This window comes from Heliangelus exortis, chromosome Z (genome assembly GCF_036169615.1).
Source record: "Heliangelus exortis chromosome Z, bHelExo1.hap1, whole genome shotgun sequence".
Taxonomy (NCBI): domain Eukaryota; kingdom Metazoa; phylum Chordata; class Aves; order Apodiformes; family Trochilidae; genus Heliangelus; species Heliangelus exortis.
This window is the reverse complement of record NC_092454.1, coordinates 51,097,189-51,114,077: the sequence shown is the minus strand read 5'-3', so window position 1 is coordinate 51,114,077 and position 16,889 is coordinate 51,097,189. Positions and strand designations below refer to the sequence as shown.

The window sequence follows — 16,889 nt, the reverse complement described above, 5'->3', positions numbered from 1 at the left end:
ATGAATGGCCATATAAAAAAAGCAACTATGCTGTCATACATCTGCACACCATGGAGGTCGTTTATAAATAATGATACCTGAAACTGCCTCCTACATTTAATTTCTCTTCCTTGCATATTGAGTTAACATAAAGATAATGTAAATGCCATTCATTGATACAAGCCCTTTTAATGAAATTACACAAAACCTCATTGATACAAGCCCTTTTAATGAAATTACACAAAACCTGCATTATCATTATCTGATCACATGCCAAGGAAGAGACCTTCAGATTCTCGGGTGAATATAAGTAGCTGGTAACCAGGAAAGGAACATTGACATACTTGTACATGAACCAATCTAATATGGGAAAACTGAGACATCACTTGCGTGCTGTTTTCACACAGTCAACTGCAATTTAGTGAAGAATAGATTCTACAGAAACAAAAGTATTTTCACTAATGTTGATAGCTAGGCTACTGAAACAGAGGGTGTTTTAAATGTCTTTTCGAATAGTACAGCTTAGAGATTGTGTGGAGAAGGAGGACTTGCTAAACTCTTACGTGTTCCTTAGTTAAAACACCATAGGCACAGATGAACGTGGACTGAACAGAGAATTAGGATGGAGTTTCAACAAAACTGTGTAAACTACGTAACTCATCTAACTTTTTCAAGAAGTCAACACATGTAACTGGGACAGGGAACAATTTATCGTGATTCTGGTCCCCACATAAGGAGTTTTAGGTACCTTGTCAAGTGGAATGAGCTTCTGTTACTAAAATTTTTAGAGGAACAATATTCTACCCATTTCTCCCACTACACATACAAACCAGAACAAATTACATGTGTGAGCAGGCTAAAAGATGGGAAGTCTGTTAACAGCTACATATAAGCAAGGTCATTCAAACTTAAGAACAAATAAAAATATCAATTTAGCAAGCAAATACCTTATATCTAGCAAATACCTTTATCTAGCAAATACCTTAAAAAAGATGGTCTCCCTTCAAGATATCTAATAGGTATTTAACACTAGTTTTTATTTTGTAGATCCTGTGATTTAGCCTCTGGACTGCTGTCTGAAGCCTCTCCTGAGGCAATACAGGAGGTCTGGAGAAATTAGTTTCAGTAGCTCCTTCCCTCAACCGAAATTAATTCCTACCTTCATCTTGGTTGCAGCTTCATCTAGTGTTGTGACTTCATGGCCTTTATGATCCCCAAAAAGCTTATCAATAGCAGATATTGGGCATTTACAGTTGTAACAATATGTGTCTGCTTGTGCTTTCTTCTGTTCTTTTTGTGAGCTCTCAACCTGAGGAATGTTTGATGCTGATTTTTCAGGATACATCACCACAAAGCCTGAGTCTTCAATCTCAACAGGTGTTGTTTGCTCAGGCTCATTCACAAATTCATAACTATCACCAACATGCTCAAAAGAGTCTCTGTCTTCAAATAATAGCTCCTCATGTGTGAACTGAGATGATATTTCATCTTGCAAAAGTTCTTCTTGGGTAATCACATCATAGTCCATTGACTCAGCAAGATCCTCATAAACATCAGGGTGCTGCTCTGCTCTTTCCAAGTCTGATTTCTCTGCTTGCTGAATGGAAGGGACACATGAGAGATTTTCCTGAGTATACTGATCATCTTCACTGTCTTCAATAGGAGCCTGGATATATGGGACATATTTTCCCCTTTCAGGAACTGTTGTTATTTCATGCTGTTCTTCTTGCTTATTACTAGCTTCTTGACATGTGGCTCCCTGGTAATCCACATGTTGACTGTACACTTGAAGATCTGATTGCTCTTGCAACTCCTCAGTGGTTTCTGTAGGTAAATTTTCTTGTTCTGTTTGCTCAGTGGCATCACTTCTTGCGCCTGAAAGTATTACTTTGCTTCCAAAAGGAATGGCATGCACTGGTTTACAAATTTTTGCTTGAATGTCACTGTCAACCTGGACTTTCTCCACAACAGCCCTTTCTGGCAGAACCTCAAGTTGTACATCACCAGACTCCTGCTTGTATTTATCCTCTGATCTCTGAACTGAAATTTCTCCACTAAAAGACCCAACCTTGTGTATCTGATCAATTTGAGGTCCTGTGGCCTTACTTGGAATTTCATCTTTTAGAATGTATTTTTCAAAATATATTCCTGTTCCATCATCTGTGTCTGAATTTCTGCTAGGGAAAGATGCATTAGAATTACCACTCTCTTCATCTGAAGGAGTCTCATCCTTTGCCTTTTCTCCTACTGCTTCTGCATAGAGGTCCTTATATAAAAAGGACAGAGCAGGTGGCTCCTCTAGGAGCTCTGGATTAACTGCAGCAACCGTGGTAGGGAACAACAGAGATCGTTCTAACACTCCTTCTTCTGTATCGAAGAGTGGGGTGCCTGGTGACTTGCGTTCATCTTCTACATTTGTAACCTTTTTACTGCTACTGTCAATTGATTTCTGCAGAGGTAAAGGTTTTGGAGCCCCTGTATAGGTCTGTATTTTGCTTTCTCCTTTCTCAGTACCATAAAAGACTTCATCCAGATTCTCAAGTAAGGAAAACTCCTCCTCCAAAGTATCTACCCCAGCACTTTCTCTAGAAGTCGTAGTATCTTCCACAAGTTCATTAGGATCTTCTATCACAGGAAACAATGTACTTGGTCTTTCAAATGTACTTAGTGGCTTCACTGGGGATTTGTCATCAATCAATGTATATTTTTCAAAATAATCCATATCGGCCATACTGTTACTGTCATCCAACACTGCATTATTATTATTTTCTGGCAACATGGGATTTTCTTGTTGTGTTTCTCCACTTTCTTCATCATCATCATTTTTGGCCGGTTCTTTAAATTCATGGCTTGTAGGCTCTCCCAACAGTGAGTGTTCTGAAATTTCTGTGGTTGTTCCAGAATTTAGGGCTCTTTGGCCATCATCAGCTGATTTTCTTTTAAATGAATGTTTTGTTTCCAAGTATTCTAGTTTATCTGGCATGTGTTTACTTTCTTCTTGGTCAACAGAAGAAATATACTTAGGAGCATGAATATTGAGTATTTCATAACCTTCTGAAATTATATTAAATAGATCTTTTTGCTCAGTAGGCTCTGGAGCATGCTGACTGTCTCCTACAACGCTCGTGTGTTCCATTTCTTCCTCTTCTCCACTCAGGTAGTGTTCAGGCATTTCAGACACTTTTCCTGCCTCTGGATATTGCATTGCTTCCATTTCTGAAAGACTTTCAGTCCCAGTTTCATGCTCTGTAACCTTGTCTGGACCTGGTAAATCATACCTCTGTATTCTGTGACTGGTTTCTGAGGACACTCCTCTGTGGGAAATTTCACTTGACCCTGAATCAGAAAATCTAAACATATATTCTCTATTCATTGCAGCACCATGAACTCTAGGTTCTGTGCAGCTTTCAGCTGGAATTTGTTTTGATCCAAAGTCAGAAGCTTCAATTTGAGAAAGTTGATTTCCCTGAGTTTCTGCCTCTGTAGCTCTTAGTGGACAAACTGAGCGAGCTCTCACCTCTTCCATCAGCCAGGTAGCTAGCCCCAAAGGAGGAATATCTGGATTCTGCTTTCCATCAGAACTAGAGCTAACGGACTTAATTTCTTCTGAGGAAAGACTTCCCTGTTCTCCAGAATAATGCTGAGTTTTGTGTTTCACAGTTTCATAAACAACTTCTGATGAAACAGCTCCAAGATGCTCTAAGGGTGTATGGTTTTGGTCTGTAAAATATGGTTTCATTTCATGTTTATCCTCTTCTCCAGTATAAACGCCTGAAACTATGCTAGACTGCTGTCCAAGAATGTCTACTACCTTGGATAATGATGATGGAATATTTTGTTTCTCTTTATCATCAGTGAAAACCAGAGATACTGGCTTTTCAGGTAATGGATAAAATGAATCTGATGACACTTCCTGTTGGTCTTCTACAGCAGTCACCTTTGACTCTGTGGTCACTGACCTTGGCACTGATTGCACATCAGGTTGTATTTCTTGCTCATTCTTCTCAGGACCAAATCTGGTGGTACTTCTTATCTGGTCTGATGAGAAATATTTTGTGTCCAAAAACCAATCTTGAGATTCTTGCTCACCTTTATCTTCTGTTTGCATGAGAGTCATAGATTCCAACTGCACTGTATTCAGACTTGCTGACTTAGGTGAGGAGAGCTGAATTTTTTGCAATTCTTTCTCACCACATGGTGGAATTACATGCTTACACTCTGATTGTTCAGACTGGGGAATATGTGACTGCATGCTTGGCTTTTCTTGTTCATCAAGGGACTGTGTGGGAACCAAATACTCAGAGACTGGTTTTGAATAAGATGGAACTCCTTGTTGACATGTTTCATCAGCTGAATAAAATGAAACTGAAGGCTGAGGCTCCAGTTTTGAAGTTACAGTTAAATAATCTTGACTTTCTAAAGTTCCTGTTTTATCTGCAGAATATGATAAATTTAATTGTTCTGATTCTAATTGTATTGCATGGAAGTAATGTGGAGTCTGTTCTCTCTCTTTTTCAGATAAAATTACATGTTCAGCCTCTGACTCTGCAGTGACAGGAAAATGTAGGTGAACTTTTGTATTCTCTGCTTCTTTTCTTGCAGAGAAGAAACCTGATGCAAGCTGGGAAAATTCTGTTTTCTCTGTTTTACAGTGGGTGTAAGATAAATCTAACTGCTTGGGGGACAGGCCTCCAGTTACAGGTGAAGGCTTCAGACTTTCTTCTGGCTTTGTTTCAGAGACAGAATATGAAACACCCAAAGGTACAGACACTGTTTGTTCAGTAAGAGATGAATATGGTTGTCTCTCTTCCTTGCTGGAAAAGGATGAATCTTCTTGTTTACTTTCCAGCTGAGCAGTTAGCAATGAAGTAGCCCCAATGCCTCGCTTCTCCGAATGCCCTACTGTCAGCAGGGCTGTTTCATGCTTTCCTGCTTTTTCAGTAGGACTTAATAAATCTGATTCTTCAAAGTCAGGTTGTGCAATTCCCTGCTCCTCAGTCCTGCCAAAGGTATGTGATACAGAAGGGGTTTCTGGTTGCTCTGTTTCTGGTTGCAAACTAGTGCACTGCAATTCAGGTTGGGCCGCATCCCTTTGCTCCATTTCACCCATGAAATATGATGTCTCTGGATGCTCCAGCTGGGCAGGCTGTGCTTGCTCTTCTTTGCCATAAGAGTACAATAAATCTGAGGATTTCATTCCACAGGTCTCTCCTTTGCCAAGAGAATATGACAATTCTGGATGTTTTGATTTAAGTTGTTCTGCTTGCAACTGCTCTGTTTTTCCTGTGGAATATGAAAAATCAGAAGGCATGCACTCTGTGTGCGCAGTTCCTTGTTTTTCTGCTTTGCCAAGCAAATCTGACAGACCTGGTTGCACTAAGTCTAATGGTGAAGCTATTTTTTGCTTCTCTTTACCAAGGGATTGCAAAAAGCTGGGCTGGTCCACTCCCTTTTCCTCTTGTTTGCTGAAAGACTCCAAAAGATCTTGCTGTTGCAGTACTTTCTGTGCAGCTTGTGACTGCTCTGATTTGCTATCTGGCTGTCCTAACCCAAGTTGTGTGGTTTCTTCTTGATCTTTTTTATCAGTTGAATATGGTAAATCTGAATGCTCCATTTCTTGTTTCGATATTTCCTGTTGCCCCTTTTTGCCAGAGGAAAACAAGCTGGCGAATTGCCCTTCCTGTGAGGAACTACTTGGTTGCTGTGCTGTGCCAGAAGACCTTGACAACACTGGATGTTCCAATTTCAGTCGTACTGTTTCCTCTGGGTGTAATTTATGGCTTCTCCTCTCCTGTTTGACCTCCAATTCTGCACCTTTTCTGTGTTCACTAACAGAAGAGGACAAATCAGGATGCGGTACTTTGCCCAGAGCATCTGAGATGTCTGGATGTTCAGATTCCAGTGGGGTTGCCCATGATGGCTTTGTTTTGACAAAAGAATGCGACAAATCATGTTCTTTCAACTCTGTCTGTGTTGTTTTAAGAGGTTCTGCTGTGCCAACAGAGAAGGACAAATCTGCATATTCTGATCTTGTCTGGGACTTCTGCAGTCCTTCTACTTTCCCCATGGGACACTGCAGCTCAGGGTGTCCTGCCTGCAGTCCTGAACCTTCCCATTGCTCTTTTTTGCTGAGAGATGATGAAAAATCACCTGGCTGTTCCTGCGCTGGTTGAATCTTTTCTTGTTGCTGTACTGTGCCAGTGGAATGTAATAAATCTGAATACTCCAAATCCACTTCAGCCATTTGAGGTTGCTGTGTTTCACAAACTGTGTATGACAAATTCATTAGTTCTGCCTCTGATTGTATGGGTTCATAGTGCTCTAATCTGCCAGCAGATAAATCTGAGTGGCTTGATTTTGCATGTGCAGCTTCTGTTCCTGCCTCACCAACAGAATAAGGTAGCTGTGAATGTACTGATTCTGGCTGTGCTTTCTCTCCTCCTGCAGATTTTTCGAGGGCATGCAGTAGCCTTGGCTGCTCCTCTTGAGCAGTCTGTGCTTGCTCTGTTTTCCTGGGCCATGAGGATGGGTCTGGTTCTCCAGCCTCCCAGTGTGTAGTTTCTGGTACCCACATTTTATTACTGGAATATGATAAATCAGAAAGCTCTTGATCTGTTTTTGCCATTTCTCTTTGCTTCACTTTTCCACTATGAGGCAATGCATCTGGAGATCCTAGTTTTTCTGTCACAGCTTGTGGATATTCTGATTTACTGACAGAGTGTCCCTCAGCAGAGCATCCCAAGGTGGTGTGCACCATCCCCTGCTGCCCGACTCTGTCAGTGGGGGATGCAAAGTCTGTGTGGCCCAGCTCCTGCTGGATAGGTTGAAGTTGCTCTGGTTTGTCATGAACATACAAGGCATCCAGCTGTTGCAATCCCATCTGGGATGTTTCTTGCACTTTGTCAAGGGAGCATGCTAGACCAGGGTGCTGTGGCTTCAACTGTGTGGTCTGCAGTCCTTCTGCTTTGAAAATGGGATAAGGCAAGTCAGGATGTCCCTGCCCTGGTTCTACCATACCTACAGAATGGTCCACAGGTGGAATTTCCACTTCTGGTTGAATTGCTTTCTGTTCTGCTTTTCCAGATGTGTAAGTTAAACACGTTTGCTCTGATTCCCTTTGTACTCTCTGCTGCATCTCTGTATTGTCCAGGGGATATGGCACATCAGCATGTCCTGCCTGTGTTGGGACTGTTTCATCATCTGGCCTGTCAATGGAAAATGACAAATCTGGTTGTTCCAAATCCTGCTGGGCATGTCTTAATTGCTCTGTTTTACCAGGAGAATGTGTTAACTTTCCTTTCTCTAACTGCTGTTTTGTGGTTTGCTGCTGCTTTTCTCCACCAACAGAAATTTTTCTATGTTTCTGATCCAACACTGATACTTTCTCTTGGTTTGTCTCATCAGTGCAATGTGACAAATCAGAATGTTTCATTTCCCATGGTGCCATTTCCAGCTCATTAACTTTGCCAAGGGAATATGTCAAATCTGGATGCTTTGACTCTATTTTTGTAGTTTCTGGAGAAACTCTTTTTCTGGCCATCTTAGGCAGTTCTTGATATTTAGACTCAGTCTCTGGAGTTGCTTTTTGTTTGGCTTTACCTAAGGAAGCTGAGAAATCTGGATATTTTGAATCCAATTGTGAAGTTTCTTGCTGGTATTTCTGGTCATCAGATGTCAAATTTGAGTCTTTAGATTCTACTTCCATAACTTCAGATTGTGCTGCTTCACACAGTGTTTCTGGTGAATCCAAATGTTCTGATTGTTCTTGTGTTTCTCCCATGAAGTATGAGAGATCTGGATGTCCTGACTCCTGCTCTATAGTGTTGCCTAGTTTCGCTCCACTGCTGTCGCATGAAAACTCTGGATGTTCCAACACCAGTGGTGCAGTTTCCTGTTGCTTGAAACAAAATGGTGGAGTTGGATGTTTCAGCTCTTGTTGTTCAGCTCCATGAGAGGAATATGATAAATCTGGATATTCTGAACTCACTTCCATTTCCACTGGAGCTTCTTTTCCACTGGAATATGTCAGATTTTTTTGCTCTAGATGTCCAATTTCTTCTTGCTCAGTTTTATCCATAAAACTTGAAAGAAATGGTTGCTCTGATTCATATTCCATCACTTCCTCCTTCATTTCTGTAGTTACAGAGAATGCATATTCTGGATATTCTGGCTCTGTTTGCATTTCTTCTGGCATTTTTTCACTGAGAGAATATGGCAAAGATGAATGCACTAACCCTGGCTGAGTTGTTTCTTGCTGTGTCAAATCAATTTGGTCTGTGACCTGTGGTTCATCTTTCCTGCAGGTTTCTGACAAATCTGAATACTTCATTTCCACTTGCATAGCCTTTTGTTGGGCTGTTTCCTGCTGTTCTAGCTCTTGCCATACTATATCCTGCTGTTCCATTCTGCCAAAAGTATATGATACATCTGGCTGGGCCACATCCAGAGGTGGGGTTTCCTGTTCCTGGCTACCAGCAGTGGAACAGGAGGGAAGAAACTGCTCTGACTGTGACATTTCCCAGGCCTTTGCTCTGTCAGTCGAAAGCATAGAGCCCAGAGACCCTGACTCCACTCCTTCTTGCATTACTTGTCCAACAGCAAATGAGAAATTCTTATTTTTTGAAGCTAGTTGTGCATTTTCATGTTGTTCTGGTTCACTAATGAAACATGATTGCTCTGGACCTTCTGAGTCTTTTTGTACACCTCCTTGTGCTGTTTCTGCAGGGGAATATGTCAAATCTGTTTGTTTCAATTTTGGTTGCAATGTTTCCTGTTTAGTTTTGCCAGTGGAATATTGTATCTCTGGTTGTTCTGTTGTCAGCTGTGAGGTTTTATGTTGCTTTTCTTTTCCACTAGAAGATGACAAAACTGGATGCTCTGACTGAAGTTGAGTAGTTCCTTCTTGAACTTCCTTGGCATAAGAAGACAACTTACGTGCAGGTTGTGAATCCTGCTCTACAGGCTGTGATTTTTCTCCTTTGTCACCAAACTGTGACATAAAAGCATTGTCTTCTGCTTCTGCCAGTTCTTGCTGCTTTGTTTTATTTGTGTGACATGGTAAATCTGACTGTGCTGTTTCCAGATACTCAGTTTGTTGTGTCTCAGCTCTTTTGGTAGAATCAGACCTATTTAGATGTACCAATGTAACTTCGGTATTGTTTTCTTTCTCTGCTTCTTCCACCAAACATGAGAAATTTGAAGGTACCTCAGCAAGCTGTCCTGTTTCTTCTTGCTTTGATTCTTCATGGGAATAAGACTCTGACTGTTCTGGTTCAATAGGAACAGATTCTTGTTCTTCTGTTTCTTCTCTAGAATATAAAACCTCCTGATGTTCCATTTCCAGCTGTGCACTTTCTGATTCCACAGTTTCTTCTCTGGAGTATGAGAAATCTGGGTGTTCAGTTTCCAGTCTGGCATTCTCTAAGTCCTCTGTTTCTTCCCTGGAAAAAGATTCTTCCCTGGAAAAAGAAGAGTCTGGATGCTCTATCTCCAGCTGTGCACTCTCTGATTCCACAGTTTCTTCTCTGGAGTACGAGAAATCTGGGTGTTCTGTTTCCAGTTTGGCACTCTCCAATTCCTCTGTCTCTTCCCTGGAAAAAAGCAATTCTGGATATTCTGCCTCCAGTTTTGCGCTTTCTGGTTCCTCTGTTTTTTCTCTGGAATATGAGAAATCTGGATGCTCTGTCTCCAGCTGTGGACTTTCAGGTTCCTCCACTTCTTCCCTGGAAAAAGAAGAGTCTGGATGCTCCATTTCCAACTGTGCATCTTCTGATTCTTCTGTTACTTCCTTGGACATAGAGAAGTCTGGATACTCTGCTTCCATCTGTGTTCCCTCTGATTCCCCAGTTTCTTTGCTGGAACATGAGAAATCTGGATGCTCCATCTCCATTTGTGCACTTTCTGCTTGCTTGGTTTTTGCAGTGGAAAAATCAGTGTGATCTGAATCTACTCCTTTATTTACAGCTGAAGTTTTATGACTTTCTTTTGCTTTTGTGTGATCAGGATATGAAATTCCCATATATTTAGAATCTATCTTTTCAGGAATTGGTAAATTTAGTTCAGTTCTTTGCTCCTCAGATTCTGTTTGCTTCTTTAAGTGAACATTATGCATTTCTGGTGGTGGTTTGTCTTGACTCTCAGCTTTTTTAGCAGAGTACAATTGATCTTCTGACTGTGAAGTTGCTGATGACTGATACTCAATGTCTTGCTTCTCTGCTTCATCTACAGAATATGGTAATAGCATGTGTTCAGACTCAGATGGTGCAGTTTCTGATGACTGAGGAGTCATATTCTCTTGCCTTATTTCAGATAGAGTGGAATCTTTGGATTTTGCTGATGGAGGACTAGGTAAGTGAGATTCAGCTGCTGACTTCTGTCTTTCCTTCTCCGTATGTTCTGACATTGATGCCGCAGGCAAAATAGGTTGGGTACTTTGCCTACTTAATTCACTAGCAAAATCTGCTGAAACAGATTGTGGTGCAGAACTGGGCTGAATATCCTGCTCTGTTGGTTCATCCAGAAGCCCTGATGCTGTCAGCATGGATTGGTCTGGTTTCTTGTTTGCAGTTTCAGCTGAAGGAAGCAGCACTTGTTTCTCTGAGTTAGCATCAGACTCTAATGAAATGGAGGATGATTGCTCTGTTACTGATGTTCTGTGCAAAGGTGAATAACTTTCCTTCTTTTTTTCTTCAGGAGGGCAGGGCTTCATTGACTGTCCTGGAATCTCCAAAAGAGGTTGTTTGTCTTTTCTTTCTTTATGTTGAAGAACTGTTTCTTCACCAAGGCTTGAGAGTCTGCTTGGCTTATCTTTCATTTTAGTAGGTGTAATATTTTCAGATGAAACATCATCTTTACCAGTAAGCTGCTTCCCAAGAGGTGTTGCTGGTGAAGAATAGCTTTGTTTTGCATGTGCTGTGGATTGCTGTCTTTGCTCCCTTCTTCTCTCTGATGGTGTTACAAGACTTCTACTTCTCGTTTTTTGGAAAGATTTTGGATGTGTTACTTCTGAAAATGAACGGAACTTCTGCAACCTTTCTTTTACTGACGTTTCAAGGAGCCGTTCCGAATCTCCTGATACTGAGCTGCTTCTCCGGGTTCTTGTTTTCTCTGGTGTTTCAGGCTCAGTCACTCCAAAAATTGAGTTGAACAGCTGGATTCTAGCTTGTACTGGTCCTCCAAGGATTGGCCCTACTTTTCTCAGTCTGCTTTCTCTAAATATTGATCTTATGGGAGCACGTTTTACTGGCTCTTCTGCAATGTTCTCTAGATCTTCTTTGTCATCCAACATTTCCTCATCTGTGTCTTGAGCTTCCACCTGTTCAACGTTCAACACGGAGCCCTGCACATCCCCTAGAACAGTTCTTGGTTCTTGCCTCTGCATTCCAGAAGAGTCACGTTTTTTAGTGCCCTGGCCTCCCTTCAGGTTAGTAGCTGACGCTGCCCTGTTTGAAGATTTGCGCTGTCTTTTGCAAACAATCTTACCTTCATCCATAATAAAGATAACTTTTCCTGGAGGAGAACCTACTGGTGAACTTTCCATACTGTAAAGGTCAGAAGTTGTGCTAGTTTCTGAGGCCCAGGGAGTAGAAGATCTGCTTGAGCTGGTTTCCCAGGTTATCCCACTGTCTTCACTTTGAACTGTTACCATAGAAAAGGAAGGGTTATTCATGATGCACTGCAGCTTGGGTTTCACATCTTCACTTTGGATAAGATCTTTTAAACTAAAAACAAAACAAAACAAAACCCAACATAAATCACATTAAAATTAAATTATTGCAAATCCATATTTTTGCATTAAAAATACACTTTTCAAAATTGTAAAAAACCTGCGTATGCATGAATTTTGAAATGCAACCACAAACAAGGTCATATTTCACTTGACAAATGTATTTTAGATAGGTTTTTGTAAAGCTGCATTTTGCAAGGTTACTTCAATGAAGAGTAGTAGGTTTTTGCATGCTCTTGACAGTACAGGAAAAACATTATTTGGTTGGACCTTGTTTTACCAATGTGAGGCTGAGTTGATTCTGAGGTTATTCTTTAGTGCCTTGTTATCTCACAGTATAATTTCAACCTTGCATTAAACAATTGGAAGATATTGTCAGTATTTTAGGAACACACACACTTGCTTTGACAAAGTGTAAATAATTACACAATGCTCAAAGGAACGGATCTGCTAGTTTGTTATCATCTACTTATATGTTGCATTCTCTAGGCACTCTATATATTTAACATAGTAATTCAGAATACATTCAGCAATAAAACTGTACCGAGACCTCCCCAAATGAAATAACAATGGTTTAGAAACCAAGTTTAAATGTTATGATGTGCAATCTGTATGCCATCATATGCTGAAAAAAACCCCCAAAGGCTAGAGAAACATTTTCTAGAAAGATTTAAGAAAAAATATTCTTAGAAACAAGAGTGTAAAGAATAGCAAAATCAATTAAAATATTACTTTATTTTAATATTATTTTAATTAATATTACTTTAAAACACAGTATTTCTAGGGTTACCATAGTTCTTTCAAAAAAAGCACAGAAAAGGTAATCATAAAAATCAACCCCTCTATTTCTTGAGTGTACAGTAGTTCATTTAGGGAAATCATGCTTGTAAATCATGCTGGCAAAGGCAGAAGCTTAAGTGGAGTAGAAATGATGAAGTCTCTGTGTCTCGCATGGTAGGATCATGGTAGGATGAACAAGACAAGAAATGAATCCAGACAAGGTCCTCCTTCCACTGAGCCAAGGGAAGGGTCACTCTCCAAGTGATTAGGATAAAGCACTTCTTCAGGAAGAGTGAAGAAATCTGTCTCCTGACAATGGCACTGGAGAAATAGAACCCATCTGAGGGACTGCCACAGGCTGCAGCCCAGGACTGTGTGAGTTCCAGAGATGCCTACAGGCTGCAGAGGTGGTGGGACAACCCTAAGGAGTGTTTGGCATCAATCCTGGGGGTGTCAAGCTCTTAGGAGAAGGCAGAGGTCTTTGAAGGAGAAGAGGAAATCCTGAGGAGAACCATAATTGCCCTGTCCACTGATCAACTCTCTAGACTGTAAGGTTTTTGTAAAGGGCCCTCAGCAAGGCTGATCAGTATCTATCAGAAAGAGAAAGGTAATCCTGCCTTGCTTTTCCATGAATTTAATCTCCAGAGCACAACACAGAAAGTGCTGGCCTGAGATGGCCCATGCCAAGGTCCAGGCAGAATGATGCACAGCCCATCTCATCTCTGGTGTCCTTGGTGCTAACTGAAGCCTGAAGTCACCCTGTGGGACAACAGCCTGACCAGAAGGTGGTGGGACAACACTGTATCAAAACCCAGTGATGACACTTATGGCCTGTTTTGGTTACGAGCCTGCCCTGAAGGCTATGAATAGAAGGACAGCTTGGGCCAAAGCACACAATTCAAAGTGAGTTTAATACTAAATAATCACATCTTAGAAAAGAGCCCCCAAAATAAACCAAAACAAAACAACCCAGCCTTCAAACAAATGTAAGAGCTCAGCATGTACAGCTGATTAGCTGCCATGCTGTAGTGTACTTTAGCAAGGCTGGCTCCATAAGGTGAGATTTACAGGTTCAAGGGAAAGGCAAAGCAAATAAATCTATTCCAACTTTGCAGTTAGCTTATCCTTTGCCCCTTTCATAGTTTTTCATTAGGTTGAATTGACCATAGCAAAATAAAACAAAACAAACCAGAATAAACAGCATTAGTACTAGGGAAGCTTTTAGATCTTATTCAAGTCCAGCATAATAGATGCCTATTTTTTTCTCAGATTTTTCAAGCTCTAAGTAATTGTCATAATTTTTAACCTATTTTTCTGCACTACTTGGTGGTATTAAATAAAACCCCATGCAGAGAAGAACAGCATTCCCACTTTGCTGATCTTATTAAGTAAGTGTGGGCTGCTCTGGCCCTGTCTATGCAAAAATCTTGAGTTATTATCGTTGTCTCACTTCCAAGGTTATGGTCACGGTTCATATTCCTCTAGAGTACATTAGGATGGTGCTTTATATTACTGAGACCAGAATGAAAGGCACATAATTCAGGCATTTTCTTCCAATATACTTCCATATGCTGCCCTAGTTTTGCATACAATATGCATGCTGCACAGCCATTGCAGAAATACAGTATCAGTGTTTCAGCTCCATGAATGCAGATGTAAACCAACTGACATCCAGGGAGGAAGGCTGGTGTTGCCTTTTTTCTACATGCTAATTTCACACTGACTCCTGTCAGCACCCATACTGCCAGCCATGCCAGGACGTTGGCTGAAATCTTTTGTAATTCTTGAAGACACTAACAACTGATTTCGTGCTTTCAGTCATAATGGCTCAAGACCAGATTTTTCTCATTTTGTCACATTCCTCTGCTTCTCACTATGACTTCTGCGCTGTGATTGCTGGGGTTTCAGATTTCTAATCCAGCTGTGCAGACTGGAAACACATTAATTTATTTATCATACCGGGGAAGAGCTTTCGTCACCCCAACTGCCAGAGTGGTTGTGTTCAGATACACTGACTGACATCTGTCCATCTGTGCTACACTGCCACAACCACAGAGAAGTATGGCCATCCCATCAGCTTTCTAAAGTCGTCCAAAATGTCCTTTCATCCACTTCACATAGTACCCTGTCACTTCTGGCATCATCAAAAGTTTCATGCTGCTGCATAATACTTCACAAGCTGAAAACAACCCTGATAAAATGCCTCAGGTGTCAAGCTGTGGTGATGGACTGCGCTGACCAGAACTCTCATCCCTTTAAAAAATTCCACTTAAAACCTGCAGGCAAAGTTCAGGGGAGAGGGAAATGGTTACCGGTCAGCTTGCCTTCCCAACCGAAGCAAGTATTTTATTTTTCCATATTTGTGGTTTTGCTCTGTACTTTTGTGCAGCTTCTGCCTTTACCGTGCTGCAATCAGTATGCTTGGCGAGGTTTCTGCCTATTGTTCTGCATTTTATAGGGCTACAGATCATCCATCCTTCTTCAAGATAAGAAAATTAGGAGTTACAGAAAGTAATTTTTTTAAAACCAGCCTCTCACTTGTTCACCTACTGGGAACTTCCTTCAGTGTCAATGGTGCTCATTCTGGCAATACAGTGGCTCATGCATCTGGCCAAATTCAAACAAATAATTAAAAGCAGTTAGACTGTTGCTTGTGCTGCTATAAAGCTGATTTTTTTTAAGAATAGCTGGGAGCCGGGAGCTGGGCCAGTCTCAGACATTTTGTTCCATCCCTGAAGCTTGCAAATGCCTGGGAAGTGACGCAACCCATGGCAGTGCTGGTCTCTTTCCAAGTTGTCACATCATGGCATGGCCTAGTCATGTTCCCAGTGGCAGCTTCACCTGCTGCCTGAGAAACCTCAGCACCCCTGTGCCCCAGAGGTCTGCCTTGCTTCTGCATTCTGTATTCTCCACCCCACAGCTCGTGGAGTGATCACAGGTATCACTTTGGTCTGAGTGCCAGACTTCCTTTACCCAGTGATTTAATAACTTTATTGAAACCTAAGAGGGAACTTCTCAAAGTCTGTTATTTTAGATCCTAACTCCAATGTGGAACATTATCAAGGACTGAGTTAATAGTATTAAAAAGTCTGAAGAGAAACAAAATATGGAGTGAACTGTATTTCCCAGTTGCAGCTGCCAGCCAGGGACCAGTATGTGGGGTGCATTTGCCAGCTGTACCTCTCCTCACATCAAGGCTGGCTCCCACCTTGCCCCATTCCACTGGTCCCAGTGCCCTGTAGCTCCAGCCTCTTCCCCACCATGTGGATACTGGAGAACCTCCACTTCCCACCACTCTCACCTTCCCCACGTTTGTGCCTACGGCAAAAAAATAGCCCCCCCAGCCCCTCCCACCACAGCCCCAGGCCAGCACTGCCTCACCTAGGAAAATAAGATGTTGCACCCTTTCCCCATATTTTTCTTTCTTTGCTCTCAAGAGAGCTTTCCTTGGGAAGATAAATCCCCAGTACTCCCCTTCCCACCCTTCCATTTGCCAGCACTACTCCTTTGCTCCCATGGATGCTGTGACATCCCCCACATGGCATCCTTTTTACTACTCATCATAAGATGGACTTGGCTCTGAAGCTTCTACACCTGTCATCTTCTTGTGAAAAGACTGCTTTATTTACAAAAAAAAAAAAAAAAAAAAAAAAAAAAAAAATTAATAAAAATAAAAAATAATTTTAAAAAGCACCAGAACTCGAGCACCTTCTCCTGACCTATGTGTCTCATGTTATCACTAAATGTAGAGATACCAGCTCCATACCCATCCCAGGCAAACCAGCTTCTATTAATTGGATGCAGAGCCATTTTTGTGTAAGACCTACTCAAAAACACATCTAGAGACCTCACTGAAAAAACAAACCAACAAAAAACAAAGCCAAAAAAATCAATAAATCAGCTGGGAATGTTCCAAGAGATACAACCCTGTCAGAGCAGATCACCGCTCATGTAGTTACACACTTGGATATTCTAGTGCATATGTAACCCAGTTAGCTATATTGCTATAATTAAATTTTAATCTCACCATTATCAGTACAAAAATTAAAACCCGTTAACTTCATACTCATGTTCATCTTTCAAAATATTTTTTCTGTTTTGATGATTAATTCTACATGGAGCTAGAAACAAAAGACATCTGCCTCGATCTGTCTATTTCAGCTAGCAAAATGCACCAGAGCAAGAAAATTTTGCATGAACCCTCTCAAGATCAGTGGGTTACTTATGCTGAGAAGGGCATGATGCCTTATCCCATCTTCATAGTAGGCTCTGATGCCACTTGCATGAAAATGCGTGCTAAGAAAACAAAGTATCTAAGTATTACATCAAAAAGGGTAGTAAAGATGTGAAACCTGAATTTGTTTCTTTTTCATGTGCATGCATCATAATTTTGGCGCAAGTCATA

General features: G+C 41.2%; 1 protein-coding gene across 2 annotated transcripts in view; it reads right to left on the bottom strand.

Moving 5' to 3' along the window:
• Window positions 1-16,889, bottom strand: part of CMYA5 (cardiomyopathy associated 5) — a 47,983-nt gene that overhangs the window by 28,375 nt on the left and 2,719 nt on the right. Inside the window, exons 2-3 of one of the 2 annotated variants that reach the window (XM_071731738.1) lie at window positions 8,023-11,699; window positions 1,139-7,284 (exon numbers count right to left, since the gene is read on the bottom strand). In XM_071731738.1, the coding sequence (XP_071587839.1) occupies window positions 1,139-7,284; window positions 8,023-11,699 (9,823 nt within the window). Of the gene's footprint in view, window positions 1-1,138; window positions 11,700-16,889 lie in introns of both variants that reach the window. The other variant, XM_071731737.1, reaches the window with a different exon arrangement.